Below are 20,181 nucleotides of genomic sequence, written 5' to 3'. Positions count from 1 at the left end.
TCCGCTATAGCACAAAACTAGCGAAGACCTCAGAATCCCACAAAGACACAAGATTAGTCCTTGCCCACAAAAATATTGCTTGTAAATCAATCCTGAGCATGAGCTGTGATTCTAAGTGTTAAATCTGCTTTCCAGTCACTGTGAGCCAGTGGCTAAGGATGCTAGTGGCTAAGGAGCCAGAGGATAAGGATGTCATCTTTAGACGCATCACAGCAAAAGAATAAAAGTTAACGAGATCACGTGCTGAATATTGGATGTAGCTGTGTTTATACTCAAGACCTAAAAATGCTGTCAGAGTGAAAGAAATCACAAACCCAGACATCCTGATGGGAGCCAGTGACCTGGAAAGTGACAGTGAAATATGCTTAAGTTGGTTGGTTAGTGACCTCGGAAGGGGTAAGGGAGAAACATCATCTATCTGTAATTACACACAGGACACAGCACACAGACAAAATGCTTGGTACTAGAAAAAATAAACAGGAGCTCAGAACAAAAACTAGGAAAAATGTCCCAATTCTGAGGGTTAATTATTCAGGTAATCTAAAACCAGACAGAGTTGTTATCAATAACAAAGAATATCTGGTGCAAGGAATATCTTTCAATGGCTCCCTCAGAGGACCAAGATGACTTGAGCCCACAAATTCGGTAAGTGGATACCAAATTAAAAGGTGAACTAAAGTCATCATGTTAATTCATAACAAACAGTATTTTCCATTCCATGAATAAAATAACTCTTCCATTTTTACATCTGAGTTGCTCTGAGGTGTCAACAGAGACTTTCATTTTATTTTTGTGTGTTCTCCTCTCACTCCTCACAAAAGCAAGCAGCCCTTAAATCCAGGCAACAAACATCTGGCTTTACACATTCAAATGAGGAGCATCAAAACAAACAGAATAATTCAAAGCTGACCACAAGGTCCCGCTGGCTCATTTGCTCAAGTAATTAAAAAAAGATGAGCTTCACCACCAATTAACCTACTGAGCACTAATTAGTGTTAATGAGGATTTGCCGTACTTGGTAGAGCTTGATCCAGAATGCCCTCCCCAGTTCACTAATTGGCTGGTGGCAAAAGCAGGACTCACAAAGAAGGGAAGGTTAAAGTGGATGCAGGTGTCTCTTAAAACTGGATCTTCCCTGAGAAAACACGCACAGTTTAGCTTAAAAATAAACAAATAAATAAAAATTCAAGGCCTCCCCCCCTTCTCTCACATGAACCAAAGTCTTATGAAATGAGTTTGTGTTTTATTATGATTTACTACTGGAGATATAAGGCACAGGCACACCAAATGGGCAAAGATGCTTAGCTGCTATTGTTTTTGACTTGCTGCCCTTCTGGATCATTCAGAATCTGGTCAGACATGTATGAAATGATTTGGTTTTGTTTCCTGCCTTTCCACTTTCTTGAAGGCAGACTTGAGCTATCACTGAAGCCTCACTAAGGCTGCTAAAAACTACACAAAACACAGAAATGTTTATATTCCAGCTGCCGTCTCTCCACTTTAATAGCACCCGATGAACCAATGGCAGAGGCATGGCTGTTCAGTTCAGCACACCCAGTGTTACCCTCATGGGTAAGCCCAGAAAGACAAGAAAGCATGTGGAAGTTTTCCCCATCATTTCAATAGCTATAAATCCCCTTATAAATCCCCATATGCTACTGCCATGGCATCAGCAACATAAATCACTGTACAGCTTGGTTTAAACCAGAAAACCCTGCAAAGCTCAGGCTGAAATTCTGTCCTTAATTCTATGGCATTCCTCCTACCCATATGCACTTTCAAATGGCACAGAAGATGAACCCTTGTTTAGCAGCTTTATTCCCCACTATCACATTCTGTTAAGCACCTCGTTCTCCAAGCAGCCCTAGCTGCTTGCTTTCATCTCCTGGTGCAAGTTACATCCTGGAACTTGCTGTCATTGCACTACAACAGCAGGGAGGAAGGGGAGAAGAGAAAAAAAAAATTGCAAAACATCCAGTGTGGCTGAACAAGTAAAAAGATCAGAAGTTTCTGTCCCTGACATCTTCAGCTGCGGATCTGATTTTGAGGGGCGAAGAGGATGCTGCTCTCTCCCTTTTTATAATTTAGAAATAAAACACGGTAATTAATTTCTTCCATACGTTCCATACAGTAATTTACACAAGTTTGTTGTTTCTTTGTTGACGTGATTCTGTCTCTGAAAGCTGCATCAACATAAAATATGAAGAGAAAGAAAAAAGGTCTGACACAACCAGACTCCTCCAGCTTTGATCAATCAATCACCGAGCCATTTACAAGCAGATTGTTGATTTTCATTTCAATCTCTTGGTTCTCAAACTCCATTAAGTTTCTCCTAAAGGTTAATTAGAGGTTCAGGTGTGACGAATTTTACATCACGATGACCTGGCACGGCATGGGGGGGGGGCTCGCAGACCCCTCCCTAGCTGCTAGAACATACCAATTATTCCTGAGGACGCATTCACTTCTCACCAGTTCCATCCCTCACCTTTAGAGCTCCGTAACGCTGCTGAAGCAGTGTCAGTCATGGCTCTGATGGACAAAGAGTAATGCAAGCCAGGCAGAGGCTGTGCCCGCACCTTTGTAACTGGCCCGAGGAGACCTATTTGTCTTCCTCATGTACTCCATACTCCCCGCTGCCTGACTGCACTCCCCAGCACAGCCACAGGCCTTGATTTAACTTGTTTTCTCCCAGTTTAGGCTCAAGTGCATTACTCAAATTCACGTAACGGAGCTGTTAAACTGCAGTTATGCAGCGGGCAGAGAGATGACAATGAGCGCAGACTTGGCATAAGGAGAATGGAAAAAAAAAACTTTCTTACAGACCAGGAGCTCAAAATTGAGCAAGCGTGCAAGTATGCTCAAATGCGAGTCACACCGAAGCTGAGGATTTGGCAAAACCCTGTACACTCACATACCCAGAACAACCCCAAGGCTTTGGAAGAAAGGGCTGCGCACGTGGAAGTTGCACCCTGAGCAAATACGCCTCCAAAGCCCAGAGGATGGAGGTATCACAAAAAGAAATGGCCCTCCAACAGAATAGTCAAAGTAGCAGCTATGGGCTTCTTCTGGTTTCTCTGCCTTGATCCACGAAGGGGAGATGTTATTTTTGGTTATCTGTCGTTGGATTGCAGGAATGTTTTACTATGAGGTCAATCAGGGTAGGAGGTCTTTTTAATTTAAAAGGCAAACAGGCATTACTGATAATGAAGCTGCAGTGTAATCAAAGGAAATCTCCAGAGCATTTCACAAGGAAGTGTCTGAGATTTTTAAGTGGCAAAACAAAAATCAGCATTTTCTTTGCTGAGTCAGTGTCTACACACACTGCTTTATCACTCAGGATGCAGCTGAAATAAGGAGACATCCAAATCCAAGCCCCTTCTGCCTTCTTCTGTAAATACTTGGTGAGCCACCAACAAAAAACAGGCTGTGGCTAGAAGACCAAAGGGTCTAGAAGACCAGGCTGTGGCTAGAAGACCAAGCACACAGCACAGGGAAGCGTGGCCCGTACCACTTGCAGGCTGAGAGGTGCAAGAAGTTACCTATCACAGGCAACTCCTGCACCAACACAGCCAGGCTCTAGGGAGTGCCAAGTCCTGGCTAAGGGTTCAGCAAGAACTGACTGCCCAGGGAAGCTGGAGGCATTGCGTCCTGCCATGGGATAACATCTCCAGGTGGTGTTACCTCAACAGCTCTCCTCAGCTGCTTCCCAAGTATACGTCTGCCACAGGTGAGAACTCCCTTTCTTGAGACAGAAGGTGGCTTTTTAAGGAACTTGCCTTCTTTACAAGTTATTTTTGACATTGTCCAGCCAAGTATGTAAGCATCAGATGTGTTTGGATGTGCAGCCTCTCAACACCAACTTGGAGCACACCGAGCAGCCAAGCAGTGGTGACTTCTCCAGGTCTGCAACGCGTGGCACCGAGCTCTGCTCACAGCCACTGCAAGTTGTTCATCCTGCCTGGACGTGTGGAGGTTAACAGTGTCAGGCAACTCTGGTGGAAGCTCCGAAGACATCCTTTGTGGTCACCGATGGTTTCAGCAGCTTCTGCACCTATCATCCACCCTGCTGCAACTGTTCAGGAGTTGTTCAGGAGCAGCTGGAGAACCTGACTGCGCTCCCCACATCATCCCACTTCCTTCGGTTCATATATCCTGTGGAACCATGAACAGCTGAGCTGATCCAACTGAGGAGATGTGGCAAGGATGGGACCGTATGACCACGGTTGGTGGAGAATGATCTGGGAAACACTTAGGCCAGCCCTGCACCTGCAAATAGGCACATAAACCCATAGCCCTCTCAAATGCCCTGGAGAAATGCTGTCATTACAGCTTGTGCTTTGGTAGTGTGATACTCTACCAGAGCAGAAGCTTTCCTTTCCCATCATATCTCAGAGGTTTGCATGCAGGCCCCCCAGCACAGAAGCCAGCCTGCAGCAGGCCCCCAGCCAGGTGCACATGGGTCTACCCACATCACCAAACCCCCTCGTGCCAGCACAGAACCACCTCACAGCAGCAGACACGCCAAGGCACATCATGGGTTTCTGCCAGCCCCATGTGCAACACTAGGGCTGTATGCTAAGTTTTGGGACCAAATTCTCCACTCTACGCCCACAAAATCCTCTTCGAGTTGGTCCTTAAAGTCGTATGGCTAAAAGAAGAACAAAGCTTTCCTTTGGGTGACAAGCAAGGATGATTTATATTTTCTTTTGTCATTACTGATGTCCTAATGGAGAAAAAACAAGCAGATTCCTCCCATGACTTCTGAAATCATTTGGACAATGCATTCTAGCCTTCATTTTCAAGGCTGCTATTCCTAAACTTTTCCAACCCTACTACTTCAAACAGAAGGTGGTATTACCGAGCACATTTTAAAAGCACCATTAAAAAAACATCAGACATAAAACATCACATGCCTCTCTGAAAACCAACAAGCCTAAGACAATAATAAATGAGATCTCTCTAGTCAGAGTGCCTTCCATTTGTAAGCACTGGAAACATTAAGCATGTGTTTATGCACTTCATAACTTGGGGGTAGGGGTAGGCCTAGGCCTCACTGTCAGCTGTCCCAAAGCCAGTTAACATAAAGCTGAAGCTGCTCAATTTTGCCTTCAGCCTTTCCAAAATGTGGAAATTGATTCAATTTAAACCTCTGAAAGGCAAAAATGGCTAAGTATGACTTGGTGCTTTTCAACTACCCTCCCTTCAGTATCAGTGCTGTTTACTTCTCGTCCTTAAGTGCCTCACTTTGCACTTAGTCTAGTGGGTGCTTGGTCGTATCCTCTACAGATAAGGTGGCAATACAGTTGCAATCATAACATTCTTTTCCTAGTCACTCATATTTTTTCAGAAGTAGTCACCTTGGAGGCTGAAGTTTTCCATGCTTGCTCTATACACACAGGTGTGGTGTTTTGATTTGTTTTTAAAACACATTTTGAGTAAACATAAAATAACTTGCGATCAAAAACTCTAAACCCTTTCCTACCATTTTTCTCTAGCGTTTTTTTTTTTCCCTAAAGAAAAGGAGAACAACAGCTTGCAGCAACAACAAAGACTGATGAGTTTTGAAAGTGTCTGGATACAATTTAGAGCAAAGCCCAGGACATTTGGTTGATTTGGAAAAAACAAAAACCAAAACACGAACCAAATTGTTTTTCTTTAAGCTTAAGTATTTTGAAATTGTCCACTAAGTATTCAATATCTAGTACAACTTTTTGTCTTCTTGTCCTTGCTAGAAGTAACTCAGTACTTTAATCTTTGCCACGACTGCCTACCATCAGAGGAGGAACGCTGCTGCCCTCCCTCTCCTCGGAGACGTGTCAGCCAGGGCAGGAGCCAGGGCAAGACTGCTGAAGCCATTACGCTGCAGTAGTTGTTATGGAGCACTTCTCCTGCTGTGCAGCCTAGAGGGAAGATTTCTTCTTCTCTCCCCTGCCGAGATCCCTGGTGCCCGACCCAGTAACTCAGGATTAGGCATCCTGGCCCCTTAATCAGTTTTATCTCGTCTTGTTATGTTCCTTTTTTTTTCTAATCTTCCCTTTCAATTTACAGTTTCATTTTAGCCTTTGTGCTGATACTGTACCTCCGTCAACTTTGACTTCGCTTGCAGATTTGATCACAGCCCTAAATCCTTCTCCAGGTCACCAGGTTTTAACCTTATTTGTGCACTGGATCTCCCTCAAGGTTATGTGATAGGCACAATCAGGATGTGAAGTAATTAATTGCACTGGAAAAGGGGCACATCAGCTCCAACTGGTTCGTGCTAGCAGCTGGGCACTTGGGTCCCCGGTGCCAGCTGGAGCGTGGTAATCCCTCCTTCATCCCCCCACCAGATTCTGACATCTCCTCCCTGTGCTCCCTGCCACCCCTGCCCCACTCAAAGCAGAACCAGGCCTGGTAACTTGTAAGTGCCTCACACATACAAGGCTTAAAAATGCCAGAAATTATCAGTACTTACTAAAATGAGGCAGTAATGTGGCAATTCTTTACTGCCATGGGACAGGCGGGAGAGTGGAAGGGACAAGTGTAAAATAAAACAAAATAAAGCATTTTCCATCTACCACACATGAACGTCTACCATATGGAATCAAAGAATTTAACAAAAAAGCACTGATATCATTTTATGTGCATTTTGCTAGTAAAAGGAGTCTAATATCTTTTTACTATTAAAGCTGCAAGGAAAAATCGTAAATATGCCAGTCACTTTGTTGTGTACGCTGGTGGAGAAATCTCGCCTTTCCTTTCCAGAAATGGTGTGAAGACCATCTGGAAAAATTGATAAAAAAAAAGCCTCTGAAACCTCAAAACCAAAACATACCTCTCCCCTCTTCAACCTCGTTTTACGCTCAGCTGCACTGGATGGGCCTGACTCAGATCACGGTCATGCATATCCACACACCAAAGTCAGCGCACTCACGAAGCAAGGACTTGGCTCCAAACACCCAGTGCTGCTTAACTGGTTGAAAATGCAAGACTGAGTTTGTCTTAAATAGGATTCGTTGTACCTGCTGATGAGAAGGGGCCTTACTGGCACGGTCTCCCTGTTCGAGCGGATGTAATTTGGAATGCATCACTAAAGAGACAAAATGCTTTGAAATATAATGAGCCCAAGCCTTGTTCCTCTTGATGTGAATGAAAACACTCGCCTCTTCCTCAGCAATGAGGAGATCAGGTCCTCAAACTCATTCACAGGTTTGTTAAAAGAGGAAAAATAAGACAATTTTAGCGTTTCTGCTCCTGCCCAGGCAAGGCTGGAGGCTCCACTGCCCTCAGCGACGTGCGCAGCCCCAAGCCCGTGCGGGGCATCCCTCCTCCTCCTCCCCAGGGACCCATGGGGTGGGCAGCTCTCCACGAGTGCCTGTGCCAGCTGAGTGAGCGACTACCCACCCCGTCACACCACTATTGAAATGAGATAGGCGTCTGCGCTCACCCACCACATAAAACCCAGGCTGAGATCACTACGACAGCTTGCTCTCAGGGTGAGAGCCAGTCATGCGCGTTTCACTCAAGCAACGGGCAGCTCTGGTGAAAAGCACTTAAGTGAAAGAGGATCTCCACCAAAGGGGACAAACAGCGGAGAGACTGTGGAGGGACTGTAGTTTCAGGTACAATGAAAACCAGCATTTGTTTTACAAAGTGGAAATAAAAGAAAGAGGTGGTTAGCCATCATCAGCATGCTTCTGGAAGTAGGCGAGTAAAAAGGCATCCTGTGAAAAATGCTGCGTGAAAGCATGATGCTGGGTTTCCTTGTCAGCTGCAGCCCTACCAGTTAGTTCAGTTCTCTGTTAAATAAAACACATGGTTTCCAAAATTTCCAAATGATTTGAAGAAATTGCTCCCAATACTTAGGCAATGCAAGCACTTACCCACAACACTGCAGACGGGCCCTTCAGCTCCTTGTAAAGCAAGTGAATGATGAAAGCTGCATCGCTCTTCAATATCAAATACTCTCCTAATCCCAGCCACCAAATGATTACAAAATGGAACAGAAAAACAACCAAAAAGCTACTTTCAAAAGGGAGCCCAAGGCAGAGAAACCCTCCACAACAGGAAATCTACTGTCACAAAGACTGTGCTGCACACCTTTGTTTGCTCGCCATTCGTGGGCCATCGGAGGGCTGACGTGATGTGGGTTTCCAAAATAAAGTTTGTTTTGGTCACTAGTCGGGCTTTACTCCACCTGAACTCCTGCTGACTTCAATGAGAGGTTAGATGGAGTGAAAAGTGAATGAAGACTTGAAGATTTGGCCCTTTATGTGCCAAGACTTTGTTGTAAACATACCTCAAGACACACACAAAAAAAAATCCCTGCAGCTGAACTCAATGCCACTTTTGAACACAAATCTGTCGAAAACCTGCTTGTTTTCTTTGTGTAAATCTTGCATGTTAACATGATTAGCTCTGCTGGGCAGGTGTCTCCACATGTCCCTGTTTGCTTTGGCACAGGAGCTGCCCCTCTCACCTCTCTGAATTCATGTAAATTTGGTGCTAAATCCTGCCCTTTGTTACATGAGAGTGCCAGGCAGCCCTCTCCCCTCCCGCACCACGGCTCGCTCATGTTGCGGCCAGGCTGGATGCCAGCCCAGCACTCCTGGGTGCCAGGCTGGGGAGGACCAACGCGGGTACTCATCTTCCACAAGCTGGCGTGTGAGCATGACACGGGGTCCCTCGCTAACCCCTCACTGCATGCTCCTTCCTCTGCTTCTCAAACAATTTCTGGAGTTGCTGGTTTTCAAGGGATTTTCCCCTGCTTAAGTCCCCTGCTCCTGGAATTGTCTGATTTTGTGATCACTGCAGCTTCCACGAAAAATAAAAGTAAGGTTTTAGGTGTCCAGATGTGATATAGAGAAAAAATGAGATCCTGACCCTACATCTCAGAACAATACACTTAATATCATCCCTTCAAGCATCACGCTAGTGTTATTTGCAGGGTTTTTGGGACCCAGCTATAGCACTCAAGGTACTGATGCTCTTCCCTGCTAAAACCATCCCCCATCTACCATTTGCTTGCTCACTTACCATTGGGTAAGGCAAAAATGTGCACCTGCTTTTTGAGATAAATAAAAGCAAATACAAACTTCAGTCAGTTATAAAAAAAAATCAGTTTTTTTTTTATTAACTTAGAAAAATGTCTCTAGCAAGAACAGTTGCCAGGGTGAAGACCTTCTGAAGCGGGACGTGGATATTTGGGTACCAAGTGGCACAGGCAGATCTCCCAGGGCTCCTACCCAAATTGCAGGGAGGACCCAGGTGCTGTCCTCCTCCTGGTTTACAGCAATTCGGCTGAGCCACTGCAAGTGCTGGCACCCTGTTGTGCATCTCTAGATGCACTCACTGCCTTCCGGGGTTCGTGAATCACTTTTTGTTTAGCAGAATAATCCATCCCCATCTTGCACCTCATTTTTCTCCAAAGGTCTAGGCAATGATAAAAGCAATTAGCTCCCTAAATCCCTCTCTTATCTGTAATTGGGTGTGATTTTTTTTGTTGTTTGTGAAAAACACTGCACAAAAATAGTGTCCGCTACGTGTGACAGGAAACCAGGCCCTGACGACAGCCAGCTTATCTCCCACAGCTGCCTGAACAAACCAACACCTAATGGCTGTGTTTTCGGGAACACTTCCAGCCAAGAGCTAACACTGGCACTTAGAGGTGGCGGGCAGACCTGTGCAGTTTTAATACAGCTCTTCGCTTTCCATTAGAAATGAGGGGACTCCGGTACCACCCCCTTCCTGCATGTCGTCACACCGCCAGAAATATCCTGAGAGCAACGGGTCTGCTGGCAGCAGGGGAGAGCAGTGCACGCATCTTGGCACTCCTCATTTCTACTGGCCTCAAGGACGCTTTTAGAAAATAATATGAACCAGAGATGCTGTAAGTGCAGTAAGGTCCCTCTCTGCCTCTTTCCCACCCTCACCCGTCCCTTTGGACAAGGGCAGGATTTCAAGCAGGTGTGAAAGAGCCAGGAGACAAACAAAAGAGATAAAAGGCAGAGCGACTCTGAAGAGCACTCAGGAGGCCACATCACAAGCACAGCACACCAGCTCCTAGCAGGCAGAAGCATTCTACCATTATCTAGTTCACAGATGGACCACCCAGAAAATCTGGGAGCAATTAGGAAGGAGAACAAACAAATGCGTGGAAAGAAGGGGGGAGGGAGAAGGGGAAGGAGGGCCAGAAGGGATTCCTTACATCATCTCCATGCAAGCGTTTCGAGAATGAAGTGAAGCTATATGGAGGAGGAATGCAGATGAAAGAGTTTGCAGTGAGAATGCAATAAAATAAAAGGCTATGAAAACATACGGGGTATGAATGAATTACAACGTGGCCATTAAACTTACAAAAAGTCAGGACAGTGTGTAAACAGAGAAGAAACCCATCAAGTTCTAGGGGACATGTACACGTGCTTATAAACAGATTAAGTGCTGTCTCTGTCACTGCTAACAGTGCATCAACCTGCCTTCCAACCCATGGATTCAGCATGCAAAAAGCTGATTCACTTTCCCATGTGGCTGTCAGCAACTGGCACTTAACACCGGCAGGAAAACACAAATGCAACTTCGTCCTAGACATGGATAGGAACCACAGCACCAAGGAGCTCCTACCATCAGGACTGCGTGTCTGGGAACAGCCAGTCCTCAGCAGGACCCGATCCCACTTGCTTGGCATCTGACTGGCCTAGCCATCAGCAGGTGTCAACACAAAGCTGCACTTCTTGTGCACTTTGGCTGGGAGGCTAACCTGATCTTGGTAGCAAGCGCTTCGGCTCCAACCGGCTTCAAGGTGTCTACTCAGGCCTCTAAAGGCAAGGCCCGTTTTTAATGAAATGGCGGATTTCAGGCAGCTTTGTTGCTTTTAGTTGTGGCACACAGAACATCATCTTTGTTGATGAGCACTGCAAAGTTTGCTTTTTCTTTTTTAAATGATTTGGTATGCAGTTTGCGACTTCTGCAAGTGAGCACAACTTAAATACTCTGTTTGCAGCACCCAAAAGTCACAGAGGAAAAATAACTCAAAATAAAACCTGAACGTACCAAGCATTTTGAAATGATTTTAATCAGTAACACTGTGTTTACTTTGTCTTGGCTTGTGAGAAGCGTACTCTGATCGCTAAGGCCATCTTACAAACACACTGAAGTTCACAAAAGCATCTTTTAAAAACTTTTCAGTTTACTATAATCTTAGTAAACTCACTCCCTGATAATTTTCCCTAAAAAAATGGGCTTATTAACTCAAAAGTTCAGTTGAAAAATCTACTATCCACTCATCTTAGCAGCAGCTACAATATGGCAATTAGTTTACCTTAGAATAGACATCAAAGGCTGAAAGGATGACCCTGCCCTGTAAGAACAAAATCTTTTAAAAGCTCCATTCCACTCAGTTTGCTAGTTTATAAGGTTTGCTAAAATCCAGTTTAATGATCATGTAGTTTCTTAGCAAGTCATGTGGTGCCATATTGTTTAGGGAACAGAAGAGTTAGTTCTAAAACCTTTTTGAACTCGGGGAGCTTTTCCGACTAGCTGATGCAGAACCACATTCTAAGAGGGTAAATGAAACTGTTGGATGCAAAAGCCTCACTGTGATTTTCTTTAGCTTCTTTCACAAGAGACAAAAGTTCCCACACAACACATACTCTCCCCTTACAATGAAGGATTCAATAATAGCAATATGTTCAAGTCCATATGGTGTGGCTACAAGGAAGAGGCACAACGAGAAACTGAGAACCCTGAATGCAGGGGCCTGTAAACTGCAGTGGAAAAAAAGCAGAAGCAGAAAAAAAAAAAAACCACAATCCCAGCCTTGAGGTGAGAATGAATGAAGTTGTAGGGAAACACCAGATTAGCCAGTTTTCCTTTTAGGTACAGTCTGACTCTCCTCATATCCCGTGTCACTGACAGTTCCCTCCCCCTAATGTGGTTATCAGATTGGCTTTTACTTTTTTTTCTGATGGCAAGGAAAATATGTGCAAGAAACTCCTCACAAAACCAGTCTAGCCCAGTGGCCAGGTAATAGCACCACATGTCTGTCACCAGGCAAAAGACTGAGCTGCAGTTTCCAAATGCAGGCTCCCAGCAGTGACACAGGAGAAATGAAACTGGAAGGGCTGGCTTCGGTGGGGGCAACAATCATTTATAAAACAGAAAAATAAATGAATAATATAGGACAGAAGCCTTCTTACCCTGTCTGGAATTGTGTTTGAATGATGAATGAGAAACAGGAAGTGGAAAGGATGAGAATGGTAATTTTTTTTAAACATCAGCATAGAATTGCCCTACCTCTTTCCATTACTGTCACGAAGCATGGCTTTTCCCAGCTCTCTCGTCTTCATCTCCAACTCCTGAACTTGCTCCAGCAATGTTTTATGGTAGGTGTGCTTTGCCCTGTACCACAAAGACAAGAAAAACATACAAAAAGCCACATGAACATTGTGTTGTTACAAAAGCCCAATTTTACTTCTCAGATGAGAGGAGCAGGGCTCTCCCTTCATAGGATTTTGGAAACAAGGCAGAGGATGCATATGAACAGTCAGCCAAGGTTCACAACAGGAAATATTATGTAAGAAATGAGAAATCAGAATGACTTCAAATTCAGCAGAGCTTGTCTGCTTCAACACAACACTCAAGACATAGCCAACTAGCAATGCTATCAGACTACGGAGCGCTGACACCACTACTGTGGGACTGCTCAGGACCTGGGCTCTCAGACAAAAGACCAGGGATTCATTGAATATTCATGGCAGTAAAGCTTGATTCCACTCTGTCTTTTGAGCTATGCTTTGCACTGCTCTGAAAACCCGAGAAGAGTCTCAGATGATAATTGCCATTCAAGCCCCTTTATTTTCATTTATCAGTCTCACACGACTTGGAAAGGCACTTCTCTCCCCACCGAGCTTTCAAGATGACAGCAACAAGACTGGCTGTGACCTATTTTCTCAGCCTGGGGATTCAAACAGGAATGTATGTATAACATATGTAACCAAAATTTGGAAAGCAATGTCCCCTCGTAGCGATTAGGACTCTTTTTTCAGTTTCATCTCCTACTCCAGTACTATTATTACTAAATTACACTGGTATAAGGAGAACCCAGTCCCCTCTGTCTTGACATTTACAAAGCATTAATACAAAACGCGGGGATCTTTCTCCAGTGGGTAGTTTTTGAACAGCTTCCTCTTTGTGTCACTTAAAGGAGGACAAGAATCCCATGAGATAATATTGAGTTGCATGTGACTGCACCATAAACCTGAAAACAAGATGGAAACAAGTAGGCTGAGACACCCCTTGCTTCACTTCATGGCACTACAATTATATTCTTCCACTCTAGAGGTGGCAAAAATTTCTTAAGTTCTATAAAAATCCTGCATGCAGATTCGATAACCCTTAACCAATGATGTAAAACGCAAATGTCTACCTCCCTCTAGCAGAAAAGTAATAACTGGTGTATATGTAATTAAAGTAGAACGAAGATGCATTTATTTTTAAGAAGCATGATTCTTATCACTCCTTCCACGGGGAGTAAGAAACAAAGACCACAAAATCTTTTCTGAGTCTATTGTAGATGACAGTGGCTTGATATTAATAGAGAAGTACTTTGGTCTTTGTGGTGCTGAATTAGGCCTCAAATGTCTCAAAATGACAAGCTAAAATGAAAACCACTTCTCAAAACATATCTGAATTTAAGAGGAAAAAAAAAAGAGATGCCAGCAAAAGATGAAACATTGAAAAATCTGGAGGTAAAAGTGGTATCAAGGATGTACGTAGAAGAGCACCCAATCAAAACCACCAAAGGAGTATGATTTGCAAGGGAACACCAACAAATTGTGGCAGGAGTAAACAGAGTAGCAAGTATATTTTTAAACTCAATGTCTCAAGAATGTGATTACCCGTAGTTGCACAGAAATTATTCAGATTCGAGTTACTATAACTAGTTAGGCTAATGATTAGACTCTTTGAGAATGGGAAACTAGTGATTTTTTCATTCTTACAGTCTTTACAGCTGACCTCACTATCGCACTCACTCTTTGAGTAAATACATTAAAACATTGACCTTGAACGCATCTTTTGCCTTTTAAAGAGGCCATATCTACTAGTGTAAACTTGAAGACTGAGTATGTTTGGAACTTATAAAACCCTTTAAAACCTGTTCTCCCCACAGACAAGAACGCAGAAACCTACAAGTTATTCAGTCTCTCTCTCCCCCAAGGTTTCTTGTTTATCTTGCCACACAACGTAATTTGGGATGATTTTCTTTTCCCTTAGAGTGAATGCCAAATTCAAAATTTAACCAAATGGAACTTGAGCAACAAAGCACAGCAAAAGCAGACACTGCATAGCCATTTCACAATGCGGAAAAATTAATGTTGCCCTGAAGTCAGGGGTACTGAAGCATTTTATAAGCGATGTGAAATGGTGGAATACACAGACTCTGCTACAGCTGGGTATCCATAAAGCAACGATAAGCACCCAGGTAGTTGTTATGCATTGAGTCACTCCTTCACTTGGAGCAAGAACATCCATGGAAGAATCAGTAATTAAGTATTTATAAAAGGACCTGAGCTGACCTATCCACGTTTCTCCAAGAACAAATACTAAAATAAGGCATTACAATTGCCTCAGAGTTTGGGCTTGCTCCCATCAAAGTCAATTGCAAATATTCCATGGACTGCTGGCAACAGGACTGGATACTTCATGATTTTTTCATGATAGCACACTGTTAACTTTTGATACAAAAAAATACAGGTAGAAGTCTTAGCTTTTATCTTGTACTTTACAAGTGGCCCTAGATACGTGATCAGCCCTCAATAAATTATGAGCTCTTGTATTCAACATTACCGTTCATCTGAAATTTGATGTGTTACATAAAGACAGACCCACCTTTCCCTCACACACTGTGATATTAAGACCATAAGAACAGCTAAAGGGTTATCTCTGCATTTTGGGTGGCTCTTCTCCTTCCAAGCCAGGGAAGCACATAGCTTCACATCACAGCCCTAGGAGGCTACTTAGGGGGTTCTGGAGACCAGAACTTGCCTGGGAGTAGTGTGGTTATATTCACAAGCTTTTCTTAAAGCACGATGTCACCTCAGCTGTGGCTCTTCATCATCATCATCATTTTAGGTATCTTGTGTTTCAGGGAATGCAAGCATGGGAAGAGCTCCCGTACCTTCTCATTTATTTATACTGCTGGAAATGGCAAGTACAACATGCTTCTTTCCCCAGCCTTACCCCACAGGCAAAAAAGAGGTACATCAGGACTTCGGTTGGAATTGGAAGGCTCAGGAAATTTCTCACTATAACACTAACTGTCAATACGCCATTTATTAATGAATTCTTGCCCTCTTCCCTAATTTTGCTGGAATAAATTCTACATTTTTATGACTCCCTCATAGCTTTGTGGGTCAGACATTTCAAGACTTCCTAGCACCAGTGTATTCAAGTGATGTGCCAACTGCAAGGAAACACTCACCTTATAAAGCTCTGTACATTTCAATGGTAGCACAACTGGGACTTTTATAAGGCAAAAACCAAATCCAAACAAAGCCACTGAATTTCAGGTAGTGGACCAAAATTAACAATGAGGTATTGCAACCAAGTATTAATAATAAGTGTCCTTCCTTTTTTAAGAAAGTTTTCCACTGTTCCTTAATTCAGTTTAAAAGAAATATATATATATATATATATATGTACACACACATATTTAAACAAAAAGCCTGAAGCTGCAGAGAATATGGGAGGTAGGAGGTGTGTTGACAACTGTAGCCTGTGCAACAAAGGGAACATGTAAAACTAGCTCATGTTTGTCAGCATTACAAATTTTGACACTGGATACAGCACAGCAGTTTAGAAACAAATATTTGCATGGCTCTTAAACACACATTCTTATCCCTTTTAGCCTTCTTCCAGATGAAAAAACAAAACAAACAAAAAAACCCCCACCACCTCTGTACTGTGTTTTTCTGGCAGTATTTTGTACTGAAATTTGGTGTGTACCTTTTGGGTCATGTGGACGCTCTTTCTGTGGACACATGCTTCATGCCCAAAAGAAACTGAAAGGGACAAATCCCATGACCATGAGAAGACAGAGCTGATGGAATTCTATGGCCAAAACCAGATTCTGCTGAATTACAGACAGCAATGTGGTGTAACCGCTGCTGTGGAAATGTGCTGTCTGATTTCCAGAGGCCTTGGGCTCAAGTTTTGAATGGCAAGCCTCTTGGAAAGGAAACAGACCTTTACTCCTTCCATATGGCAGTGCTGATAGCTGTGTCATTTCATTTATCCTAGTTAAAATGCTAATGGTGTTAATTTTTCAGTGATAGGTTAAAAAAAGAAGTCCTGCTTAGAGAACAGATTTTTTACTTAATGTTGATAGGAGCCTCCTGTTTAAAATCTGCTGGGAAAATATCCAGCGTATCAATCACACACGTTTGTCTTGAGAGCTTCACAATCTTTGTACATTCTTGCTCTGAACCACTGAGAGGATTATGTTGCTGATACTTCTCTAAGAAATATTAAAGAACAGGCTGAGTCAGGAACAGAGTTTTAAATGAGTAATAGCTGAGGATGAGCCTGCCATGGTCTGGCCTGTTTTACAATGCTTTAGTCATTTTTGCCAAGAACTGATAAGAACTGAAGACAATTTCAGGACATTGAACATAAAAACATCTGAAAAACTAAAGCACAGTCTTGGGCACCTAAATACATATTTGATCTCTGATGCTACGAACAGTTCAGCTCCTTTCTGGCTTTAATCACAGGAGTAGTCCCACTGATTTCTAAATATGTAATTTTAAATCATGCCTGACACAGGAGCAGAACCTGTTACGCTAAATGAACTCTTAAGATTTTTTTTGAGCTTTACAAAGCAGTTCAGTGACACAGCTAACTTACATATCCAAATTCAAACATTTTGGCCTCAGCTTTAGAGTTTTTAAAATGATTTTCAATTGAAGAAGCTTAATGAATGCAACAAAAACAAACAAACAAACAAACCCTAGTGTGCTAGACCATTAAATCAGAGTTTGGCCTTTACAGAAATTTTACATTATGATATCTAGTTTTAATTTTAGCTCTGTAGCTCATGAAAATTAACCTCAGGAAGAAAATGGGAAAGCATGTAAGAAGTATTTACTGATGGGTAGATTTGCCTACTAGTAGTTTAATTCAACTGTGCTATCAGCCCCAAAGGAAGAAAAAAAGATTTTCAGATGTATGCCTATTACTTGACTTACCCTTTTATGCTGACATTTGAAATGTACCTGTGTTTGGCAAACATTCTGTTTTTATCAGTATTTGCTGTATTTCTCCCTAAAAGAGGGATCTTCCTTGGCTAATTGACAGTTCATTCCTGGAGCTAAGTGTTACGTATTATCAAGCTTTCACTTCGGGCCTTCATGACAAGTGACATGCTAGCCTATATTCCCTCTTCTAAGCAGCTGGGATCTCTGATTTTGCCTGAGTTGGAATGGCCTGGGTCCTCCTTCTACGAGGTTATGAAGCATAGCACTGCCCATGGTTAAGAGAGCAAGGGCAATGCTTTCTTTGCCACTCTTCTAATGCAATGGGAATTTCTAGTCACTCAGAAACCAAGAAAATAATTTCTTTAGGCTAAAGAAAACCATTTCCATAAAGAAAAAATCTTGGTTGTAACGCAGCCTTCCAAGGGAAAGGATGAATGCTTAAGACCTTTAAAAAACAATCTAAACAAAACACCGACAATTCTATCTGAAAAGGATACTTGTGCATTTCAAATTCCAATGGCAGAGAAGGTGTAAGTTGCCTCCCTTTAAATAAAAATTCTTGAAATTGCTTAATTTCTGCAACAGTTTGAAACTACAAAGTTTTGAGAGGCTTCGGGAATTACACAGGGTTGTATTTCACAAGGCTTGTTCTTCCTCTCTGGGTGGGGAAGGAATCACTAAGACTGTAGAGTCCAGTGAGTACTGCTCTCTTTACAGCTGAATCTTGGAAGACCCAGTTAGGTGAACCGAAAAAGCATCTGACAAACTGGGAGCTTACAAGGCATGGAGTGGAGAACCACCTTTTTTTTTTTTTCCCTCTTTTTTTCTTTCTGCTCACCTAACCTTAGACCTTAGTCTAACTGAACAAATTATTGGCTCCCCTTTAGGAACAAGAGATCTCCGGTCTGAATTAAATTTGTCTTTACCTACAGGGTAGACAATGCATGTAATCTAGAAAGAAATCTTAATTACTAAAGGAAAGCTGCCTCCTTCAGATTCAGGACTCACTCCCTCACATTGCTCATTGAATTGGCAGGTGAGAAAAGGCTCCCACTTAACTTTGCTCAGAAGTCTTCCAAATGAGTATCACCATTTTGTATTCACTAGAAGGCTTCACAGTTCTTTACAGAATGGCACAGAATGAACTGGACAACATGTGCATGCAGAATAATTGCCACAACATGGAGAAGACTGGTTCGGGACTTACGCTGTCCATGCCACATCTTTAACAAGGCACGCAGTGGGCACGAGAAACAAGCCAAACCAGAAGTATCCACATCTCAGCACCATTCCAGCCTATGAAAAAAAAAAAAAACAAATTGTGAGCATTTTCAAGCCATCACACATTAAGTGGTTGTTTTCAAGGAAAAGGTGGAGTGATGGCTTCAAACAGGTACTGCATCCGTGATCTGGATGATGTTGCAATCTGTGGGGGCAAGAGAGAAGGGGGAAGTCTCATCAACTCTTAATAGAAATTAGGCCTATGACTGAGGAACAACAACAGCATTTCTCACTAGGATCATTCCTTATGATCCCATATTCCCTAGAATTTATGTTATGTTAATGTTATGTTATCCATGTAATGTTTCACGTTATGTTTCAACTATATCCTTCACTGATACCAACTTGTGGATCCAGGCAGAATATAGTTTCATTCGTGGAGAACTGAACCATAAGTGTTTAGCGTGTAATTCTGACTACCTTTTCCGCCCTTTGCTTACTTTCTTTTTACCCCGCTGCTCCAGATCTCTGAGCAGTGTCAAACTGACATGGAAAAAAAATGGATGTCTCATTAAAATGTTTCAGTCACATTGCACTTAAACACAGTACTTCCTGCTCAAATTACTGCCGAGACCCAGGGTGGGAAAGATTCACTCTTCTCCCTGCAAATGGATTTTTACAAACAAAGAGCTCAAAGTTTATATTTGCATTTCTTTCATTGTTGTAATGCTTGCAGAAAAAGCTTGGTAGGATTTGAGAAGGAACACATCCAGAAACCCTGCAGGTCCCAGCATACAGATACAGTTGCGGAACAAAGCTGAAACACGGCACTATTTACAGAAATGCTATTTTAGGTCATTTATCTAGAGGTCTCTTCAGGACCTTTTAAAGACAAATTAATGGTAAGAGCCGGTTTGCTATACAGAAGACTGGAAACAACCTCACCACCTCTTGCATGAGTGTGTGCATACACACACGTCCCATAAGAATCATTTAAGTTCTCTACTACACCAGAAGTAATATTTTTCTATTGTAACAAATCACGTGCAGCACACGACTGAAACATGAGCTGCAGGGTGTCAACAGCATTCCCAGTCTTGCCGGTGGATACTGCCATATCCCTCCCCCAAAATCTTGACTTCTCAGTAGCTTGTATGCCACGTACAATGCACAAGTGTACCAAAAATGTTTGTGTGATGCAGCCAAAGGCCCGGAGGCACGTACCCATGGACACAAGGCACATACCCATGGACACAGAGACGAAGCAGCTGATGCACAGGTGAAATGCAGGTGTGGCTGGTTCAGCTGTGCCACACTTGTAGCACACAACAGAAGAGCAGCCCGCACTGTGGGAGCATCAGGGAATTTTACAGACAAACACAAGGCTGAACTACAGGATGTGAAACTGAACGAAATGCCTCCAAGCCTTCGAAATATGCTGTGAAGACAAAGTGATTAATTACATGCTTTGTTAAGACAAAGAGGGTTGATCTCAAGAGAAGGACCCACCACCATACAGTGGATCTTGAGAACTGAGGACAGCCATCACGCTGCATTGCCAGGATGTCACCCGCAGCACCCAGCATCTTCTCCCCATGTTGTTCCCTATTTCGAGTTGTCCACCTCTCAGTCCAGTCATATTCAGCTAGCAGCAACCTGCCCTCGGATCGCTAAGTACTGACTACTTCCAAAAACATTTTCCACTTCTGAATGTGCAACCCTCCACGCT

The 20,181-nt window shown here is 43.0% G+C and overlaps 1 protein-coding gene across 10 annotated transcripts in view; it reads right to left on the bottom strand.

Moving 5' to 3' along the window:
• ATP8A2 (ATPase phospholipid transporting 8A2) overlaps positions 1 to 20,181 on the bottom strand; it is a 323,970-nt gene that overhangs the window by 12,754 nt on the left and 291,035 nt on the right. For all 10 annotated transcript variants that reach the window (XM_083816134.1, XM_083816139.1, XM_083816136.1 and 7 more), the window contains 2 exons: positions 18,439 to 18,527; positions 12,271 to 12,375 (listed from right to left, as the gene is read on the bottom strand). In XM_083816134.1, the coding sequence (XP_083672260.1) occupies positions 12,271 to 12,375; positions 18,439 to 18,527 (194 nt within the window). The remainder of the gene's footprint in view (positions 1 to 12,270; positions 12,376 to 18,438; positions 18,528 to 20,181) is intronic.

This window comes from Anser anser (assembly GCF_964211835.1).
Source record: "Anser anser genome assembly, chromosome: 1".
NCBI lineage: Eukaryota > Metazoa > Chordata > Aves > Anseriformes > Anatidae > Anser > Anser anser.
This window is presented reverse-complemented; position numbering and strand designations above follow the sequence as displayed.